General features: G+C 41.9%; 2 protein-coding genes across 2 annotated transcripts in view; one reads left to right on the top strand and one right to left on the bottom strand.

Moving 5' to 3' along the window:
- Positions 1-159: 159 nt before the first annotated feature.
- Positions 160-13,257, top strand: lipf (lipase, gastric). Its single transcript, XM_030339787.1, has 11 exons — positions 160-294; positions 1,362-1,549; positions 4,167-4,281; positions 7,535-7,733; positions 8,092-8,201; positions 9,040-9,176; positions 9,790-9,936; positions 10,525-10,596; positions 11,230-11,298; positions 11,519-11,629; positions 11,895-13,257. Exons 2-11 carry the CDS (start codon positions 1,370-1,372, stop codon positions 12,015-12,017), a joined length of 1,263 nt encoding a protein of 420 aa, XP_030195647.1. The 5' UTR covers positions 160-294; positions 1,362-1,369; the 3' UTR covers positions 12,018-13,257.
- A 125-nt stretch (positions 13,258-13,382) lies between these two features.
- Positions 13,383-17,254, bottom strand: part of ankrd22 (ankyrin repeat domain 22) — a 4,237-nt gene continuing 365 nt past the window's right edge. Inside the window, exons 2-6 of the mRNA XM_030339789.1 lie at positions 15,257-15,448; positions 14,698-14,805; positions 14,399-14,476; positions 14,026-14,124; positions 13,383-13,808 (exon numbers count right to left, since the gene is read on the bottom strand). Coding sequence (XP_030195649.1) covers positions 13,731-13,808; positions 14,026-14,124; positions 14,399-14,476; positions 14,698-14,805; positions 15,257-15,448 — 555 coding nt within the window. The 3' untranslated portion in view covers positions 13,383-13,730. The remainder of the gene's footprint in view (positions 13,809-14,025; positions 14,125-14,398; positions 14,477-14,697; positions 14,806-15,256; positions 15,449-17,254) is intronic.

Raw genomic sequence — 17,254 nt, 5'->3', positions numbered from 1 at the left:
CAATGGCAATCACTGTTTGGTATAGTGCACATTTGTGCATGTGTATTTAATAAATTTGATTTGAAGTCGAATCGAGGTTTGATAAACTTATTATCGCATCCTGAATAGTTGCAAAAAATAAATAACAACAATGTAGCAACGTGATAATAAGCACAATTTCGACCAATCAGTGAGCGGGACCGTGAGGTCGGGGTGACGTCCCAGCCAGGAGCTCTCGTGACTCCTTCTCCTCCTCCTCTTTCTTCGTCCATGGTCTCCTTTTGATTCTGCATGACAGAAGTCAGTCTCATCTTGGTAAGTAGACGTACTGGTCATAAAATACCTTGTTCTTCCAGAGTCTAGGCATGTAAGAAAAATGTATTTGAGTGTACTTGGAGTTTAGGATGTCATGTTTATGTTTCTCTGTGTTTGGTTTAAAATCACCAAAGAAGAGTCAGGGATTTGATCATGGGTACAGGATGTCCTGCAAAACGTGCAAACTAAAGCACAGCCGAAAGCAGTTTTAAAAAAGTTCATTGTTTATTACAAAAGGTTTGAGATATATCGAAGATGCATCTTTAAAACATGACGGCCATATTTGAATAATTCGAAGTTAACGAGCGGGACGAGCAGAACTTGACCCAGTAAACATGTACGGGAAACTGCGGTTAATGGGTTTACTTTTGGTTAATATTCTCTCAAACATACTCGTCTCTCCTCGTCTATATATACGCATACGAATTATTGGGAAGAAATCATGTTAATCACCAAATGCAATTAAGACATACTCTGCAAAAATATAAGGTCGAATTTTTTATAAACTCAGCCCGTGGTGAACCTTGCATTATTACTAGGGAAGGCAAACACACGAACGATTCCGCAGACAACTGGGATTAGACCCAATTCTATTTTGAAGGGTGGATGTTTAACCTTTCCTTATCAAATGTAAACAGACCTTCTTTGAAAGTCTGAGCAGTTTCAAATCTCTCCTGTGGTCCAACATATTGGGGCGAAGTCCTTTCTGTCAATTTCTATTTCAAACCACCGAAGAACGAGCCATTGACCAAAGTGGTCTCTGATAGCTATATTGTAATATAATACAATTGTCATGACTTCTGAAAAAAAACACAACACACTTTTGACACTATATTTGCCTTCGAAAGCTAAACAACATAAGGTAAAACAGTTATACACACTTGCTTCGGGAAATGGTATGGTGGAATGAGAAATAATCTCTGGCCTTTTTGAGTGTATTTGTTTGTGTGGACGAGAGAGAGTGACAGAACATGTGGGAGCGAGAGTGAGAGAGAAACAACTTACAGACATAGAGTGAGAGTCATAGTGATTGATAATAAAGTATGTATATCTTCATGCATCTTCAGATGTGAGGATGCTGTCGGTTGCACTGTTGGTGTTGGCCCTCTGTGGCACGGCCCTTAGTGATCCAGTTTACAGAGCAGGGGCACCCAGATGGGACCCTTACCATGGACAAGCCGTCTTCCAGGGAAAGAAGCACTCACGCCTTCTGAAGCAAGGAGCTGGCCTCGACCCGGAGGTCGACATGAACATTGTGAGTTGAACGATCACACACACCCACACACAAAGGAGATGCAAACCAACATGACACACACACACACACACACACACACACACACACACACACACACACACACACACACACACACACACACACACACACACACACACACACACACACACACACACACACACACACACACACACACGAAACGCAAACCAACCTAACACACACACCAACATACACACACCGAAACACACTCACAAAATTGACACACACAAACGCACACTGTATTGAAGACTATGTTGTTGAGTGACTTTTTCATAAATGTTTTATTCGATCAGGTCGGAAATGTCTTATTATAATGCAACCATGACCTGCAGTTTTTCAGTTTCAAGTTACAAATTAATTGTATTTATTAAGCAGGTTAAAAGACTAAACAGGTTGGTCCCAAAGTGCTGTACAGATTATTTTACAGTGCAAATGCACACACAGACAATACGCATGCTGACAAGTTAGGGACACAGGAAAACAGGAAATAGGTGCATAAACAAATAATCAAAACAATAAAATAGGAATCTAATTGCGTACGTGAGTACTGAAAACAATGAAACAGGTAATGCATAAATGAAAACATGTGTTGAACTAGTTGGTCCACTGAATCATTTAAGGCTATTCAATCAAACAGGGAGTCAGGCGTAAACACCCAGCATTTCGCTTCTATTCTCTCAAAATACGTTTAATTCAAATTAGAAATTAAAATGTAATGTTTGTCAAAACAGTTCTGAGTAAACATTTTTCATAAAAAAAATACTTGGGTTGCTGTTATTGTGGAATCATATTTTAATCCAATTAGATGTGACCAAACTGGAAAAAACATAGGGCTATATTTGACCCGAATGTGATGCTAGGGGGCTGAGTATAATCAGTGGGCTACAGTTCCCCTTTCCTATCATGACCAATGCTGAGAGAGATCTTTCATGATGGATTAGCAGCACAACTCAGAACTGTTGGGTGGTGGCTATCATGAGATTTATAACCTTTTGATGCACTTCATAGATATTATATTATATATATTATAATACGTGATCTTTTTGGTTTATAATTTAAATCAAGATGGCTTACTTTATGTAACCCGGAGCTGTTTGTTGTTTGATGCATCAGTTGGTGATAATTAGCCAATTATAAGGTTAATGTAAAAAACATTCTTGGTAACAGATCAACTGTGATGTAAAATTTTCCTTGTTCCTCAATTTCTAAGCAAAACCGGAAGAACACAGTACAGTAGGCTAGTAAAGTCAAATAGGTATTGTGTAGGATTTGGACAGTTTTGAATTTGTAGCGATAAACAAAGATTAAGTGAGGACAGAAAGGAACATTAAATATTTGGTGGTAGCCTTTAAGGCCCAATCCCATTTCTACCCCTTACCCCTCCCCCTTGTTTTGAAGGGGTATGGGGAAGGGTAAGGGGTAAGGGTAAGGGGTAAGGGGTAAGGGGTAGAAATGGGATTGGGCCTAACTCTATGGGCTGACGGTGATGTCGGATACATGGCCTTTCTCGCTGGCCTTCTCCCCCAGGTGAGGCTGTGGACATTAGCAAACCAACCTAGTGCCTTTCTACCCTGGGGTCAAACACCTGATAATACACTATATGTGGCTCCAAGATAAGTCTTATCTTTATTACGACATTCTGCACCGCCATCACCGTATCTAGCATTTTCTAATTCCTCATCTAAAGTAATTTCTACCCACGAGTCATCACCCATGACCTTGGCAGTAATAGTAAAAGCTTTTATTGGTATTAACTCACCTAGGAGTATTGCAAATCACATTCGTCCTTCCTCAAAAGAGTTTTTGGCACCACAGTGTTTGCAAGGAAGTGTGATATCATGGACTTGTGTTCGGGGTGTGTGTGTATTTCTGTTCCCTGTTTGTTGAACCTTAGCCCAAATACAACCTATGACTCACGTTCAGATAAGAGTTGCCAACTCAAGCCAATAAAAAATGTCCTACAATCATCAAGAAGACCTTCATCAGATTACATCAGAGTTAATAGATTCAGGCTTTATGAATGTACAGGCAACATGTGATGTAGGAATGACCTCATCAAAATACATTCCACCTGGAAAGGTTTTTTACCTGGAAGAGGATTTTAAGTGTAAACAACATTTTTGTTGTTGAAAATATCTGGGATGTGATTCGATTTAGCAAGAAATGGAATTTGCCAGATTAGGATCCTTCAGCGTCAAACATATTTAACGCAAAGTACCGGGATGGAGAAACCAAGAAAAGGTGTTGACCGAAGCTGCAGAGAGCATAGGCACTTAAACGTGCTGATGAGTCACCAGGTCAATAAAGTTGTTAGTTAAAAAAATAAATAAAGCATCAACAGAACCATTATTTATAGTGAAATAAAGGTGGGATCAATAATCGATCATCCCAATTTGGCTCTCAATGACCACTTGGAAAATGTAGCCAAGGAACTTATCTCATCATCAGAAACTATTAACAATTAACAAGTGTGTGTGTGTGTGTGTGTGTGTGTGTGTGTGTGTGTGTGTGTGTGTGTGTGTGTGTGTGTGTGTGTGTGTGTGTGTGTGTGTGTGTGTGTGTGTGTGTGTGTGTGTGTGTGTGTGTTTCTGCGCTCCAGTCTGAGATCATCCGTCGCTGGGACTACCCGGTGGAGGAGCATGACGTGGTGACGGAGGACGGCTACATCCTGTCCGTCAACAGGATCCCCCACGGCCTGCATCAGAAGGCCTCAGGTGGGTAGTACGCACCACCCTGGGACGGCCTGTCTCTAATACATCTCTAGACATGCTGGAAGGAGGTAGGGGTATAATGGGCCTTTTTTAACATCTCTCTCAAACCCTTCAGGAGGTTTGGAGATTAAATGTGGAAACGAAAAAATTATTAAAGAGGTTTTTATGATTTAAAAAGGGACTCTTCTTGTTTGAACGGCAATCAATGGAATACAATTTGATTTAATGAATTCAGTTGAAATCTGTGTACGGCCTACTTGAATGATGAATGATGTATTTGTGACGGATCATATTTGCATCACATTTAAATAAACTAAAATGATTCAGTCAATTTTAGGCACAGAAATTAAAATGCGCACAGCCTATAAAGAGGTCTGACAGTATTTGTAGAATATCACAGGAATGGCAGCAAATGTGCGCAGCAGAAGAAAGGCTGGGGCTAGTTGGGGGATATTTGAGAAGCAAAGAGAAGGAGGTAGTGAAAGTAGGATTCAGCATGAATCTTTGAACAGGAACAGAGAGTGAGAGTCCTTGAGGTGGAAAAAAAAAACCCCAACGCTGTCATGAGATACCAAGATATCCAGGTTCAACTTTCAATGCTCTCTCGTCTCTATATACCTTCACCATGTCTCTCTTTCTCTCCCTTGCTCTTTTTCTCTGTCTCTTACTCTCTTTCTCTCTGTCTTTCTGTCTCACTCTCTCTAACTTTCTTTCTTGTGTCTATCTGTCTCTCTTACCAAAGCAGTCTAAATTTTGAACAAAGGAAAGATTATGGTACTGAAAAAATGTGATAGACCAAGTGAAATATCGATTATCAGTGCAAGCATAGTACAAATAAATTAGGTAATGGTGAGTGAGTGAATCTCTCCCTCGTCTCTCTGTCTTTCTGTCTCTGTCTTTCCATCTCTATGTCTAAAAGTCCTGTTGAAGGAGTATCAAGGCGTCGATGTAAGCAGGCTTCAGTATCTTTTACTGAACAAGATTAGAACAGTGATTGTTTTTGTTTGAATTATTTAGGTTGGACTGATTCAAATGCAGTGAACAGGTGACCTTACCAAACCCCCTGACTTGTTGTCATGGCGACAGGGAGATGTATTCATTCCCTCATGGGACTATTTTTATTCATGTTATACTTATTATTATAACTTGTTACAAATTTCTTATAATTTTATATGAAATTAAATTGAACAAGATACAAGGTATTTATAGGTATGGCAGAAATGACTTCAGGGGGTTTCATGCAGTAACTTCATCAACTGAAATTTCTGGAAACTTTGTGCTGGCATTTTTTTCCTTTAGATTTACATTTTAGTTGGAAGCAGCTGAACTCTGTGTGAACTGTCGAAACTGGCACAATGTCGACATAGCCAGGCTTTGGTTAATAAATATCATAAATTACTGAATGAACATCAAATAATGCTCCCCTCACCTCTCACACACACATATATACACTCACACACACGTCACTCACACACGCACACTCGCAATCACCCCCATACACACACACAGACACACACACACACACACCCTCTGGGGTTTTTTCCTCCTCCTCCCTCTCTTCTACTTTTGTATTCTCTCTCTTCTCTCTCCTCTCCCTTGGTTTCATGTTAGCTCTCAGAACACACAGAACCCAACTAATTAATTCCACTGCACTCTCCATGAACCTGAATCTGTGGAGTTTTTTTGTCATCCATTCTAATTCCTATTTACGCTGATGTGTACCATTAGGAGGTCATGTGACCATGTGCTCTGGTTTAAAGCAGCTCTGTGATAGGCTGTTTGGAACGGGGAAGGCGGGACCATTAGGGTTGGAATTGAAGTAGCAAGCCTGGGGCTGCGATTGTGCGCGCGCACACACACACACACACACACACACACACACACACACACACACACACACACACACACACACACACACACACACACACACACACACACACACACACACACACACTAAACTTTTGTTTAATGCAGATACACGCAGCTGATCAGCAAGGTAGTGCATTTATGATTGAGTTCATTTGTAACGTTTTTTTTCAAGATTTAGAAAACCTTTTTATGGATAAGCTTTTATTTTTAATGTTTTTAATTGATTTATATATTACATATATATTAGCCTTATATAAATGTAACCCTCTGTGAACTATATTTATATGAGGTTAGTAATGGCATATATATATATATATACACACATAAATGTACATACACACGCATAACCCATTACAAACCTAAATATCAAAATGAAGTTTCACATATTATATTTTTTAGGTATGTAGGTAGGTTTTTTTTATTCCGCAATCATTCATCCATTGCATTGACATAGTATTGTGAAAAGCTATAATTTCTTCCGCTCATGTTTCTTAATGGGTCTCATCTGTCCACCTGTCAGTTCTAAATCCTAGGAGTTATATTTACACATTTGAATCCCCTAAATATTTACTAAAAGAAGAGCGAGGGGTAGAGATAGGTATATTCTTAACCCATTTTGGTTGTTGGTTGTTGAGGTTATGGTTGTTGAGGTTACATCAACAACCATGTTGCATGGTTGTTGATGTAACCTCAGATATCACAGACAAGCCTGTGTTCTTCTTACCTCAATACAAAAAGATGCAAGGGCAGAGTTTGATGATTGGACTCCACTGCCACCTGCTGGACAGGGAGGAAATACAAATGATCTGCATATCGTGCTGTTGCAAGGGACTGAGATGGTACTGTTATGCACATAAATATGGTATAACAGCATTAATCATACCTCCTAAACTCCTAAAACATTAGTTTCTTCTTAATTACTAGTAATCTACTAACTCACCAATAACAACCAAAAAACAGATTCCCAGGTCTGATCTACTCTTTTATAGCTCTACTTTTATCTCTATCTATCTCTTCCAAAGTGATTCACATTGATTCATTTGTATTAATGAGAAGGAAGAGGTCTTGGGCATCTTTATCTAAGATGGTTAGGCTAGAGGTTAGTCTGTACACTGGGGTTCAATCCCAGATGTCTTCAACTAGGGGTCACATCTCTCGTTATGTGTTACCATGTCAACGTCAATCTATCCCCCCCCCCCCCCCCCCCCCCCCCCCCCCAAATGTGATTGTGGCGATCGGAGCCAACGAAAGCCTGAACCTAAGTTAAACAAAAGTGTGTTTGAGAGGTCGGCGAAGTGGCCTTTGTAAAGATTGGATAGTGGGGACCAGCTCTTCCAGGGGAACCGGTTCAGTCCAGTTACCGGTGTCCTCTGTGTTGCTCCCCCAGGCCCCAGGCCCGCGGTGCTCCTGCAGCACGGCCTGCTGGCGGCCGGCAGCAACTGGATCACCAACCCGCCCAACTCCAGCCTGGGCTACGTGCTGGCGGACGCCGGCTACGACGTGTGGATCGCCAACAGTCGCGGGAACACCTGGTCCCGGAGACACGTGGAGCTGGACCCGGAGCAGGACGCCTTCTGGAAGTTCAGGTACCGTCAGAACCTGTGTACGGTACACGCTGGAGCGGGGGGGTGTAGGGAGCTCCTTCTTTTCCTCTCTCTCTCTCTCTCTCTCTCTCTCTCTCTCTCTCTCTCTCTCTCTCTCTCTCTCTCTCTCTCTCTCTCTCTCTCTCTCTCTCTCTCTCTCTCTCTCTCTCTCTCTCTCTCTCTCTCTCTCTCTCTCTCTCTCTCTCTCTCTCTCTCTCTCTCTCTCTCTCTCTCCCCCAGACCCCCAGTCTTATGCAGGATGAGTTCTGAACCTGTCAGACCAGTGAGAGTATAGAAGTGTAAAGTGCCAGTATTTAGTCTCTACCGCCCCCCCCCCCCCCTCGGCCCCTCCTGTCTGCAGTTATGATGAGATGGCCCAGAAGGACCTGCCTGCCATGGTGGACTACATCCTGAAGATCACGAGCCAGGAGAAGATCTTCTACATGGGACACTCCCAGGGAACCACCATAGGTACCCTGCAGCCGAACACAGAAACACACAGCGAATACCTACACACATTATAAACACACGTGCACACATACACATAGACATAGACATACATTTGCTTTTTGGGGAAATTCTTAAGGGTAAGGTAGGCAATTAGCCAGAGTTAGCTAGATTTTTGAAAGAATTCACCCAATCCCACCCCATCCTTCAGGCCTCTGTCCAAAGCCACTCCCCTAAACAGGTAACTAGCTCACTAGATTTAGCAATAGGTCTGCCTAACCTTGTGGAAGGTCATAAACAAGGCTGCACTCAGTTAGTTAGGTAAACAGACAGGTAGGCAGACAGACAGCTAGGCCTTCCAAACATTGCATTCGGGCCAAATGAAAGGATTGGGCAGGCTTATTATTGGCCTGCAACAGCTCCTAATTGGAAAATAAATTCCATAGATTTGAGTAAAGTTAGTGTAGTATAAAAAAAATAACACGCACGAACATACACACACACATACACACACACACACATATACACACGCACAGCCCTGTCTGTGTAGATCAGTCCAGTCGACACAGTCTTTTATGATCCAGAACATATTTACGGAATTATCTTTTTTCCCCTTCATTTTCCTATGTTGTTGGTTCAAATATGCCGTTTCAGTATCACATCTGCCTTTGGTTCTCCACTCACATGCCCATGCTGGAGACTGTGGAACTAATATATCACATTGAGATTGGCATAAAAAATCCCTATAGCACGTTACAGTCAGCGTTCGTATACTGTTACAATACCTATCTCCAAGTTGTATCTTTTAATGTTATGCTTCTTTATTTACATTTCTCTCTCTCTCTCTCTCTTCCCCCCCCAGCCTTCCTAGCGTTCTCAAGCATGCCAGAGCTGGCCAGTAAGATCAAGCTGTTTGTGGGTCTGGCTCCAGTCGCCACCGTGGCCTTCGCCAAAAGCCCCATGACCAAGCTGTCGTTCCTCCCCGACTTCCTGATATGGGTAAAGACCTGACCCACTGAAACCCTTTCATACATTGATTGCATGAACAACCTTGTTCATATACATACAGGGCGAGTTACTCGGTTTCATCCCCAATGTCGGCAGCCTACCTAGGGGCGACATCCTTGAGCAAGATGTACCTAGCCCCCTATAGGCTCTTCAAAGGATTATACCAGTCTGGGTGATCACACCGTGGTAGCCGTCTCTCCTGGCTTCACTTAAACATCTGTTTCTTATAGTATTTGTCAAAGTTACGTCCTTTTACCTATTCTGCCAAAGAGCCTTTAGTATGCACGCGCCGGCCATGAATGTAAACAATGGCAATATAGCACCATGGTCTATTGGAATCGATGCACGTCGCATCAGTGTGGACTAAAACGGTGAATCGTCATTATTGTCAAAAATGCCAAAATGCCAAAATGTTAATAGTAAATAAGCTGTTCTACAGAAGAATATAAACGCTGTTTGAAGTTCAGATATGCTTATATGAACACATCAAAAGGAGTTCTTAGCGGTGATACGGTCAAAGATGTTCAGGTCTCAGATCTGACCTGTGATAAACAGTGTCCGCGTGTGGAAGTATGACCACGCATTCCTTTCACCGTCCCTGCAGGACCTATTTGGCAGGAAGAACTTCCTCCCCCAGAATGACATGATCAAATGGTTCGCAGAGAACATCTGCAACAAGGTGGTCCTCAGCGAGCTGTGCGGCAACCTTTTCTTCCTCCTCTGTGGCTTCGACGAGCTAAACCTCAACATGGTGAGAACATATTTTTTTTGTTGCATTTATATCCATTGTCCCCAATCTATGAGCAGACACTCTATAGAGCTGAGTCTCACTGAGGGGAACCCTAGCACGTTGGAACGGCATACTCTATACACAGGTGCAGGAAGTAGGGTGTATCTACTAACTATTTTACAATTACGGGTTTTTGTTGCTATTATCCAAAGCAACATGAAGGTCATTCAGATGCGCAGGTAGAGGGTTAAGGCATCGAGCACAGGTAGCCTGTGAACCTTGGGGTTCAAACCCTTTTTAGCTGCACTAGCCTCCCCCAAAACCATGGGGGTACACAGACATGAGACAGAACCCTGAGCGGTTCTGGGACCTAGTGATTGCTTACAATAGTTCCCAAGGTGGTCAATGTAGTGTACTGAAATTATTTTGGCTTGTACTTTTTGGATACTTCTATTTTACGTGTGTGTGTGTGTGTGTGTGTGTGTGTGTGTGTGTGTGTGTGTGTGTGTGTGTGTGTGTGTGTGTGTGTGTGTGTGTGTGTGTGTGTGTGTGTGTGTGTGTGTGTGTGTGTGTGTGTGTGTGTGTCTCTCTCTCTCTCTCCCCCCACAGACCCGTGTCCCCGTCTACACCACCCACTGCCCCGCAGGCACCTCGGTGCAGAACATGATCCACTGGTCCCAGGTCAGTTGCTCGATCAATCAACGTGTTGATTTGTTTATTAAGGGGATCCTCTTGTTCTCGGTGGTAATAATCTAGATCTAGGTCCACTATCAGAGCATGGCATTACCACTGCCACGGTTGGGGGTTTGAATCCCATTAAGACCATCCAAGCTAAGAAATGTAGGCACGTTATTCGATAGCCTGGTAATGTGTATAGGCCTTCGTACGGTAGGAATATTCATACTGGTTTAAATAATAAATATTATAGTATTTCCCATCTTTGCTGTGCAAGAGTTTTGTTCGAAAGTTCAGTGATTGAAACAAATAAAAGCCTGGGCTATTGAGTTTTTACGGTAGGCCTACCACTGTCATGCACCTACCCGATGTCAAGTGGACCGGGTTGAATTCCATGCAGGTCTCTCTTCTTATATCCATCGTACCAAACATATTTTATTACTGTCCTTCTCAACACTCTTTGATCTCACTAAAAGGCTAGCAGCATGAAATCAAGGGATATTTAGAATAGAAAAATTGTGCGATTAATCGCGTTAACTATGACATTGATGCGTTTAAATATTTGAATCGCTTGACAGCACTAATATATATATATATATATATATATACACATATTAATCTGACTTTTCTTTTTCCCAGGCCGTGCATGGTGGAAGGCTCATGGGTTACGACTATGGGTACAATGGGAACATGGCTCACTACAACCAGGTAGGACCGCCACGCTCCCATCACATTACAAAAACTTTCTAAATATCTTCCGGCCCTCTCGATACTAGGAAAAGCATGATAATGCGTGAAATCACAAATCAATCCTCTGTTGTATCGTTACCCTACATATCTTACTCACTATGTTTGAATTCACGTTTCGCTCACAGCCATTGGTCTGTCCTTGCTCCTCTTTTCCTTTTCTACTTCCTTGCCCATCCAGTCCACTCCCCCTCTGTACCACGTGAAGGACATGACGGTTCCCACTGCTCTGTTTACCGGGGGACATGATACGCTGGCGGACCCCAAAGACGTGGCCCTCCTGCTCACTCAGGTTGGTGGGGGCAGCCCCTTTCTCTGGCTTTTTTAGAACTGATCCCCAGTTCTAAAGAACTGGGGCTTTTTATGTTTTGTAAAAGCACTCAAGAAAAGTACAAATAAAAAGGCAATTATGAATGCAGATTGCATTGGTACTGGTAGTATTATAGTACATTAGAAATGTAAAGGGAATGTATATAGAAGGACAACCTATGGATTAGATATTTTCGGGGTCTGTATTTACCATTTGTATTCTGTGCCGTCCTGTCTCTCTGACTTAGGTCTCCAACCTGGTCTTCCACAAGCACATCAAGCACTGGGAACATCTGGACTTCATCTGGGGCCTTGACGCCCCTGAACAGATGTATCCAGACATCCTCAAACTCATGCAGCTCCACCGATAAATCTGCAGGAAGGGTTCTACCTATGTGTGTGTTGGTGTTTTTGTGTGTTTGTGTGTGTGTTGTGTGTTTGTTTCAGACGGCAGATTTGACTGTTTTTAATCACCACCAGAGGTCACTATCGTGTCGTACCTCTTGTGTGTAGTGACTTAGACAAAACTAAGCAACTATGAACAATGGACAGAATAATATTTTATTGTGAAGGGAAAAAGGATAGGAATGGGTTGGTGGAACCACTGACTACTTTTATGTACTATTTTTGGTTGACTTTGTGTGTGTGTGTGTGTGTGTGTGTGTGTGTGTGTCTGTCTGTCTCTAATAGGAGACTGTGACACTGAGGCCTTGAATCAGATGTTATTCTACTTTTTTAATGAAATCTGAAATCTTGACTTTAAAGCTTTGTTTTCTTTCTAAGATTAGCAACTAGGAACAATATACAGAATAAAGTTTTTAATGCAAAGGGTAGGAGGAGAGGAATGGATGAGTACTTTTATCTGAGTACTTTTATCTGGTTACATTTTTTGGATGTGTTTGTGTGTGTTTGAGTTAAGGAGAATGTGCATCTGATTTTATTCCAGTTACGTTTTATTTTAATCTGAAAGCGTGACAATGTGTCTGTTTCTTTATCAGAGTAGGTACTTCTATCTACTAAGTTACAATTTTTTTTTTCAATTTTCTTAATCTTTATATTGTTTACCAGTGTGCATGAATTAAACCCTAAAAAGGTTTGCCGTTTAAGCACAGGCCTGACAGATTTTAAGTCGAATAGGAAATTCAAAGAAAAATGTATTTTATAATTAATCCATTTGTTGATGTACAACCACCCACAACTAAAGCAAAACTGTCGTTACATAAACAGAGCTATTGTCCCAATATCTTTAACGGTGTCATATTGAATGACAGTAACAGCTAATATCTGAGCCAAGTAATCATACGTGTGTGACTTTAAGCAAAAGATTGCTGTTCTAGTACTGCAGTAGCATAGTGTTGCTGTTATCAGCTGACCATCTGTTCCTGCATTCTTTTGTGTCTTTAGTTTGTTTAAAGGAAGTTAATACTGCATACAGTACATCAGTCTTTATCTACATCTATGCGTCTAGGGTTTGTATTTTATGGGTATAATAGAGGACTTGTATAGAGCACTGGTTGATTATTGATTTGCAGTACTCTGTCTGGAAACAACCGGATAAGACTGCTTTTGGGACTGGTGAATTTGACAAATAAAGAGCAGTCATCAAAAGCATTTATGTGGGATCTATCAGTTATTGACCCTTTAGTATAGGATCTAATCATAAATGTGTATTCACACTTCAACAGATGACACCCATAAAAAGTAGCCTATTAAAAAGACACTCCAATACATTGAGATACAATTGTGATTCAATTTTAATTTAGAATTCTCGTAATCTCGTTAAAATCGTTCATGAATATCTACAAAAGTTTTCCTTTGTTTACATTGAAATATGAATATACATTTGACTGTTGGTTTTTCTTGACTGTAAATAGCAATGGGGTTTTAAGAGGGGACTCAATAACATGCATTTATGGGAAGTTGTGAAGTAGTGATACAAATGAAAAAACAAAACGGTTAATACAGAATGTTATGGTACATAGAAGCACGTTGTTGACTCGCGTGTTGTTGATATTTACATATTTGCGTGTGTCAGCTCACTGGGTCCGTTTACTTCCTTTCCGTCTCCTTGTCTCTTGGTGCGGTCAGCCAGCCTTCTTAAGCATGGTGACAATCTTCAGGAACTTCTTTTTATTGGCTATGTCCAGCGCTGTGTATCCCAACTGGAGTACAAGAGGAGAGTTGTAGGAAATAAAGAACCTTTTTCCAGTGGATAGTTTTAATACTGATTAAAGACCAGACACAGAGAGGTAAAGCCAAATACATCAACATTGCTCTCTCTCTGTGTGTGTGTGTGTGTGTGTGTGTGTGTGTGTGTGTGTGTGTGTGTGTGTGTGTGTGTGTGTGTGTGTGTGTGTGTGTGTGTGTGTGGTCTCCTACGTTGTTTTTAACGCCGGCGTCGGCCTGTTTCTCCAGCAGCAACGGCACCAATCTGTGACTCTTCTTATGGGACAAGTAATGCAGGCTTGTGTTTCCTTTCTGTCATGAAACCAAATCAAACTCGCATACATCATCACATGTAACATCAGATATCAATATAAGAGTCAAGCAATACAATGTCCAACACCAATTGGGTTGTTGAGTATACTTCAGTATTTTCTACTGTCACCCAACTGGACACCGGGGTTCAATTCCAATGAACATTTCGTCACCCGTTCCATCATCCATCCATCCCCTGGCCAATCAAACAGCCCTGTACACCAGACACACATGGATGTGATTGGCTACAGCGAATGAAGCGGGTTCCACTCACATAGTCTTTGGCGTTGATGTCCACACTGCTGCTCAGAATCATCTTCATAAGCTTCTCGTTCTTCCTCTTCTTGTCCTCCTACACACAGACACGCAAAGGAAAAAATTATATTTACCAACATACTACGGTTGATCTTGTTTCACACAAGATCCAAGATGCTATGCTTTTATAATATATTAAAGGATGCACTTTATTATTCTCAGGTGAGAAACTTCAGGGGTAACATCCCATCATGCTGTACATGACCGTACGTACAGTGAGGTACAGTAATCATGAAGCATGGTGTGGGCTACGGTTACCATGATGAAGAATCCTAGTAGCAGGATGGGCATGAGGATGATGATCATCAGGTAGTCTAGAGCAGTGAAGGTCCTCTTGGACACGTAGTGAAGACATGTCCTCTGTTTCTGTTCATACGGACAGAGGGGGGGGAGGCAAGGAGCCTGTTTCAGTCCGAGCAACGCTTTGCTATTTCTTTCTAAACCCGGGTTCCAAGGTGCTTCACGATTGGCTATTCAAATGTTTGTGTGAGGATGTGAACATTTATGAGCGAGGACTTAACCACTAGAATAAAGCACCTGTCTCAGAGTTTAGTGCTGCTTGCATTTGCATTTTGTGGCAGGCGGGCAAAATATCAGCTTCAGATTTATCTCCAGCCCAGTCTAGATACCTAACGACAACCCAATACACCTGCTATCCATGATGTTGAAAATAAATGGGTGTACCTTGGGGCTAACGGTGGATAAACATGATCTGTGCTGGTGCATGGTAATTCCATTTGCAAACACAGAACACAGAAACACAAAGCATTGAAAGCACACAATATTTGCACGTGGTTTCATACTTTTGCTTCAGTACCTTGTTCGTCAAATGAACATCTGCGTGGTTGTCCAGCAGGTATTGGACCACCTTGAGGTTGCCACGACGACACGCAGTGATGAGGGGCGTGTCTCCGGTGCCCTCGTCCTGGACGTTGAGCTTCGCGGGGTCTGCTTTGAGGACGTGATAAAGCTTGCGTACATCATTGTCGAAGGCGGCCTGACAGGCAGGCTGGTGGAGAGGAGGGGAGGGGAGGGGAGGGGAGGAGAAGATAGGGGAGATGAGAGGTGAAGAGGGGGAAGAGTTGAGGGGATGAGAATAGAAAAAAGCAGATGTTGAAAAAAAAAATTGTCCTACACAAGAATGGAATATGAAAGGGGAGAGTGTGTGGTTAACGCCTGGTTTAAGCAGCGTCGACTGGCCCGAGACAGACCAATTAGCTCTGGGGCTGGGTGAGGCTGCACACCTGTTACACATTGAACAATCAATTTGCGCAGATTATTGCCACCTTCAAAACAGCTCGGGGGTTCGCAAGCTCTTTAAGTAAACCTTCCCTTCTTCAGGAAATAAGAGTGTTCAGGAAACGCCCCTCAGAAGTTCGTAGGCTATGACATAAAACCGGAAAAACAGACCGTGAGAATAGACTTCATAACGACAACAAGCATGGACGCCGGCAGAGGCCTCTTTGCTGAACCCTAACCCTATAATTGTAAGCTATAATGTATCGTAATGCAAGTGTTAGAATGGGTGTTAAGTTTGCCTCTTAGTGCTTGCTGCATGTTCACTTTAGTCTATCAATGCAATGGACAGCCATTGTTATGACGTGACCTCGGAGGACTTGGGTTGCTTTACCTCCTCATGAAACTCCGACCCAACAGCGTGTTCAAAGCACTTTCTTCCGAGCTTCAGGTCCGAACCTCCGAAACTCCCGAGTGTTTTGAAGGCGGCATAAACCAGCACACCATTACACTCCCACATCAAATCTTTGAATAACTTCACCTTTAAACTCTGCAGTAAACTGGTTTTCAACAACATCATCATCCTGTTTCTTGGTTTCGAGGAGCCTGGAAAAGCCAGCTTGGTGAAGTGTAGCAAAATACATTTCTACAATACCCATTTAAAATGTTTACTTCCAAGTTATACAAACAGAAATGGAAAGTTTGCATGCTATTCTTCTGTTGGTTAATCTACTGATCTTTTGCTTTTGGAAGAACAGGGCTTCACAAAACCAGACAAGTATGTCTGGTTTTGAATAACCGCACCTTGTCTTTGCGCTGTCGCTCCCTCAGCACATACAATAGCCTACTACTCCTCAGTCAAACCGTGTGCAGGGCTGCTCAAACATAATAGTATGCTTAATGGCTAGGAGTAGGTATGCTCTGATGTATTCAACCTCAGCCAACCACGTGTTGTCAATGAAAACTAAATCAGAGGTTTACGGAGATACACACAAAAATATAGACATGTTGTACATATGACCCAATGGTATATCCAATGGAAGATGGTTCAAGATCTACTGAGACAGAATATTGAATCACTTATTGTGTACATACGTGTATTGTGTGTATTCAAATTTGAGTGGGTATTTACACATACATATTATGTTTGACTTACACTATCACTTCTCCTGCAAGTGCGGATTTCAGTTCAATAATTAATCATACTCCATTGGTCATCATCCTATTAGGCCTGCCACAAGTAGATCTGCCTTTAAAAATGACTATTTATATTTTGTGTACATTTATAACAAGTCTACTGCAAGACCAAAACATATGATCTATGGTGGAGGGAAACCCTGGTACCAAAAGTATCCATCAAGCATTTTTAAATAATGAAAATTAGAAGATATTGGAATAGGCCATCAGTTTTTCGATGTGACGTTGCTACAGGTCTAGGCTATACTGTCCTATACTCCACCAAAACCAACACTACCAAACTAACTCGTGTTTCATCACCATATATTGATAGGCTGTTCTCCAGATTCATGTTGTAACTTCTACACGCTTAAGGAAGACAGAGTCTGGTTCGGTCTAAACG

Source organism: Gadus morhua, chromosome 18 (assembly GCF_902167405.1).
Source record: "Gadus morhua chromosome 18, gadMor3.0, whole genome shotgun sequence".
NCBI classification, from domain to species: domain Eukaryota; kingdom Metazoa; phylum Chordata; class Actinopteri; order Gadiformes; family Gadidae; genus Gadus; species Gadus morhua.
This window is presented reverse-complemented; position numbering and strand designations above follow the sequence as displayed.